Genomic DNA, 5237 nt, shown 5'->3' with positions numbered 1-5237 from the left:
CGAGTGCATTGTAAATGTAGGTTTTATTTTTGAAGATGTTAGTTAGGCCTATTGCAGATATCCTACCATAACAATATCTGCATGTCATATAGTTTTTCTTGCTATGATGTATACTAAACCCAAGGGCATTAAGACCTGGTGGATGAAACCACTTGCTCAGCCTGGAGAGAGAGAGAGAGAGAGAGAGAGAGAGAGAGAGAGAGAGAGAGAGAGAGAAAGCGATCGATGATATCTGTAGGGTTCTGACAGCGCGAGCGTTCTCTATAAAACCAAGTGGGAAGCCTTGCCCGCGCCCAACTTCTGAAGCGCAGCAGATCCAACACAGTGCCTTGGAGAGCAGATGAACAGACTCAAAGAACAACGAATAAAGATCACAAACTACTATAGATCATTATCTTTCCTTTTGATTATTGATACTGTGATACATAATTCGTTTAATTATTTAATTGTGCAAACTAACGACAATCAGTATTGGATATAATGGAATTGCTCTTCTCATATTTACATTCAATTGAAAAGCTGAATATACAACCAACAATAAAGTAAATAAATGGAAGTCAAGACAATAAGGATATTTCAAGAAGACGGGTTCACATGTTCTCCCTGTGGTTGTTGGATAATCAACGTGCCTCTGATGGACACCGATGGGGATTGAGCTGCGTTTAACCTGGAAAAGATGAAAAGAAATGCAACGTTTACGTTGGTTAAGCAGTCCTAGTGCTCCCTTTTTGAAGGGTTTTCTTCAAAGCTCGATGACATCTGTCAAAAAAGTGTCGAGGAATGGAGCGCGCCAGTCAGTTGAAGCCAATGTCTTTTATTTATGGAGAGTTCTGGAATATGTCAACCAATGATACCAATGTCAATTTAACGACACGAGGAGAGGAGGAGAAGGATAGTTTGACTTTTCAAGCTGGTTTAGCAGTTACATTATCCCTAATAACTTTTGCAACAACATTATCAAATGCATTTGTTATTGCTACTATTTATCAATCCAGAAAACTGCATACGCCTGCAAACTTTCTGATAGCATCGCTCGCCCTGACAGACCTTCTGGTGTCGGTATTGGTGATGCCAATCAGCGCGCTATACACGGTGAGTCAAACATGGACTTTGGGCCAAGTTATGTGCGACATATGGTTGTCTTCAGACATAACGTGTTGTACCGCATCCATTCTTCATCTGTGCATAATTGCGCTGGACCGTTACTGGGCAATAACAGACGCGGTTGAGTACACCAAGAAGCGCACATCAGCGCGCGCCGCGGGGATGATCGCCACTGCCTGGGTGATTGCCATCTCCATCTCTCTGCCGCCCTTCTTCTGGCGTCAGGTGAAAGCGGAGGAAGTTACCACTTGCAATGTGAACACTGATCACATTTTCTACACAATTTATTCCACTTTTGGAGCCTTCTATATTCCCACGTTGTTACTCATAGCCCTTTACGGTAGGATATACGTGGAAGCCCGAAAGAGGATCTTGAAACAGTCGTATAATAATAAACCGGGGAAAAGACTCACCTCTGCCCATTTGATAACAAACTCGCCAGGTACAAACTCTGTGGCATCCACTGTCTCTCTAAATTACGGGACGAACGAAATCTCTTCTTGTGAAGCTAATAGCTCACCTGCCAATGTGAACTATGTGAAAGTCACTGTATCCGACGCGCTCCTGGAGAAGAAGAGGATCTCAGCTGCCAGGGAAAGAAAGGCGACTAAAACTTTAGGGATCATTCTCGGAGCTTACATCATATGCTGGCTACCGTTTTTCATTTACACCTTAGTGGTTTCAGTCTGTGCGTCATGTTTCTATCCAGAATTATTTGACATATTTACTTGGTTGGGTTACCTTAACTCTTTAATAAACCCCATCATATATACCATGTCCAATGAGGATTTCAAAAAGGCTTTCCACAAACTAATACGCTTCAGATATTGCAGGTCCTGAAAATAGGCTACCAGACATAAAAGGCTGCCAAAACCATCACATTTTGTTCAGCTATGTCAAACTGCACCTCGCCAATAATTGCAACACGTTAACTCTCAGTCATCATCAACCTGTAAACATTTGCAGTATTGTATCTTGCATGCTTTCGAAACGCCTAGCAACATTATTATTTTAATTACATTATAGCCTTCATAGTCATACAGTACATGGCCTGCAGTCATATTCTGTAAACTTGATTATTTAGCAAAACCAGAATGTATTGATATATCACTGCTAGCGACATTATTATAATAATTATATTATAGCCTACTTCACAGGCATGCAGTACATGGCCTGCAGTCATATTCTGGAAACTTTATTATTTAGCAAAACAAGAATGTATTGATATATCCCTGCCATTATTGAACAATCTATCCAGAAATCATAGGCTATAATCTCTGCTGCCTTCCTTATGATTGGCAGTCATGAGATTACAACCCACCCTATACAATTCATGTTCCAACCTAAATCAACATTTTGATATCAAAGGTTAATATTAAGGAGTATGTGTTGGAAATCAGTAGATTTTGCCATGGAATCATGTAGCTTGTTCTGGGGGGCAGAATGTCTGAACAGGCACAGTAGGAACAGCCAGGCTTGATATAACGTTTAATATTTAAACATGCATGGAAAGCCTGCTGTGTGACCAACGCTGTGTGACGAACGCTGTATGACACACAGAGTTACTGTAGGCTAACTGGTATGAGGAAATTATAAGCACAATATTCTGAGCCCTCTGGGAGGGCCCCCCACCCCCTCCCCCCTTAGACAAAAAAATAGAGTTTGTCCCAATAAGATATATTTTCTTCTGAAGTGTACACTTGTTCACTACTTCCCACAACTCTAAAATCATTGGACTGTTGGAGGCATGGGCTAGTCGGATTCAATAATTCCACCATATGTCTTATACCAGTACTTTCCTTTCTTATACCCAGTAATTTCCCTGCACACTTTGAGAGGAAGGAGATCAAATTGGGACACAGTCTACAGAGATCTTTTCTGTTCCATTTCTTATATGTTTTCTATTGGTTCGACTCCTTAATGAGATCAGTATGAATTTTATGATAAAAGAACAGCCCTAATTTCATCTCATAGTCAATGTAAATAATAGTTACTCTATTACTTTATTGTGGGTAATGTTGTTTACTTCAGACTGGACTATAAGCTGACCTCTTGTTGTTAAACAAGCCTCAATCAATGTATTTATATCTGTATGCATTGTAACATATATGTATGTGTGTATGTGGGTACGTATGTGTGTAAATGTATTTATTTATGTCATTTTCATTATATTTTGCTATGGAGCTGCTTAAATTGTCTGCGGGTGTTCACTCTGCTGCAACCTGATTATGGGCATTAGCCTACAGAATACTGTTGGTAGAATTATACAAATCAAACTCAAATATGACAGACAAGAATACAGACAACTAACACATTTCTTCACCTACAGTACCATTACTCATATTGATCATGTTTCACAGATGTCTCAGCATGCTTGCCCTTTATATTCCACGCAAGACTGCATGTGTTAAGTGCAAGATCAAATAGCAGAATTAACAGAGATGATAAGCTATTAAAAAGCCATTCAAATTTGATTGGTAAACATAACTTTTTGAGGAATGCAACCACTGTAAACTACAGAGATGCAATAGTAACAGCCAAGAAGATAAACAACTTAAAGCAGCCACACACAGATATACCATCTTGATCTACAGTACTTGCTTTATAATGGCAAACTATGTTCATGAGGTACTACTGTATACTATTGCAGTATTCTTGTAATGGAAATTCTATACCGAACAAAAGTATAAATGCAACATGCAACAATTTCAACGATTTGACTGACTTACAGTTCATATAAGGACATCAGTCAATTGAAATACATTAATTAGGCCCTAATCTATGTAAATCACATAACTGGGCAGGGGCGCAGGCATGGGTGGGCATAGGCCCACCCACTTGGGAGCCAGGTCCATTCACTGGGGAGCAAGGCCCAGCTAATCAGAATGAGTTTTTCCCCACAAAAGGGCTTTATTACAGACAGAAATACTCCTCAGTTTCATCAGCTGTCCGGGTGGCTGGTCCCAGACGATCCCACAGGTGAAGAAGCTGGATGTGGAGGTCCTGGACTGGCGTGGTTACACGTGGTCTGCAGTTGTGAATGTATTTCCAAATTCTCTAAAACGACGTTGGAGGTGGTTTATTGTAGAAAAATTAACATTCTGTTCTCTGGCTATAGCTCTAGTGGACATTCCTGCAGTCAGCATGCCAATTGCACGCACCCTCAAAACTTGAGACATCTGTGGCATTGTGTTGTGTGACAAAACTGCACATTTTAGAGTGGCATTATTGTCCCCAGCACAATGTGCAGCTGTGTAATGATCATGCTGTTTAATCAGCTTCTTGATATGCCACACCTGCCAGGTGGATGGATTATCTTGGCAAAGGAGAAATGCTCACTAACAGGGATATAAACAAATTTGTGCATAACATGTTAGAGAAATAAGCTTTTTCTGCGTATGGAACATTTCTGGGATCTTTTATTTCAGCTCATGAAACATGGGACCAACACTTTACATGTTGTGTTTTATATTTTTGTTCATTATATTTCATCCAAAATAGCTACTGCTGTACAATAAAGCTTCTCTGCTCATAAGCAATGCACAGCTTTTGCCTTGATCCTGTGGGTAAAGGTCTATCCCAGTGGAATACAAATCACTGCTGCTGTTGTGAAATACAATAAATAAAAAGTGAAATGGAATCTAAGGGTATGGCCATTTTCCTTGGAGAAAACAAGATGGTAGAAGGGTATTAATGAGTTCGCACTTCAAACAGATGGAAGTGCAATTAAAAAGCTAACACTATTAGACAACAGCAGGTTATAATTCAGAACAGACTGTGTTACAAATTGTGATTCGGGTCAATTGCTATATTCCAGCCAAAGCTTGTAGAGGTGTGACATTGTTAAATCATGATGTGGAAATAGTTCTAACATTTGTTTGCTGTATCATTTTCTCATCATTGTGGAGAGGAGATAAAGCCATCTTCTGAATGCTAATACATTTGAAGGGCTAGTAGAGTGTGTTATGGCATATGTCAGGTGTGAACATTGGATGGGCATTTTGTCAGAATGCTACTGAGTTAATAATCGAACACGACTTTAAAGACCATTTGAATTATTAAACATCACTGTGGAAAATGCTTCCGATAGCAAGAGAAATGTAATGAGGCTCATTATCAGTGGTGCAGTTAAA

The 5237-nt window shown here is 39.8% G+C and overlaps 1 protein-coding gene across 1 annotated transcript; it reads left to right on the top strand.

The window, feature by feature from the left end:
* Nucleotides 1–315: 315 nt before the first annotated feature.
* LOC106571275 (5-hydroxytryptamine receptor 1B-like) lies at nt 316–3869 on the top strand. The gene has a single exon (XM_014144135.2). The coding sequence runs from the start codon at nt 781–783 to the stop codon at nt 1942–1944; it is 1164 nt and encodes a 387-aa protein (XP_013999610.1). The 5' UTR covers nt 316–780; the 3' UTR covers nt 1945–3869.
* Nucleotides 3870–5237: the final 1368 nt, after the last annotated feature.

Source organism: Salmo salar, chromosome ssa15 (genome assembly GCF_905237065.1).
Source record: "Salmo salar chromosome ssa15, Ssal_v3.1, whole genome shotgun sequence".
NCBI lineage: Eukaryota > Metazoa > Chordata > Actinopteri > Salmoniformes > Salmonidae > Salmo > Salmo salar.
Note: the sequence above shows the minus strand (reverse complement) of the source record. Positions and strands in the feature narration are given on the sequence as shown.

Bases quoted from the DNA above. Each gene is read 5' to 3' on its own strand.
- LOC106571275 (XM_014144135.2), top strand. From the start codon at position 781: ATGGAGCGCGCCAGTCAGTTGAAGCCAATGTCTTTTATTTATGGAGAG.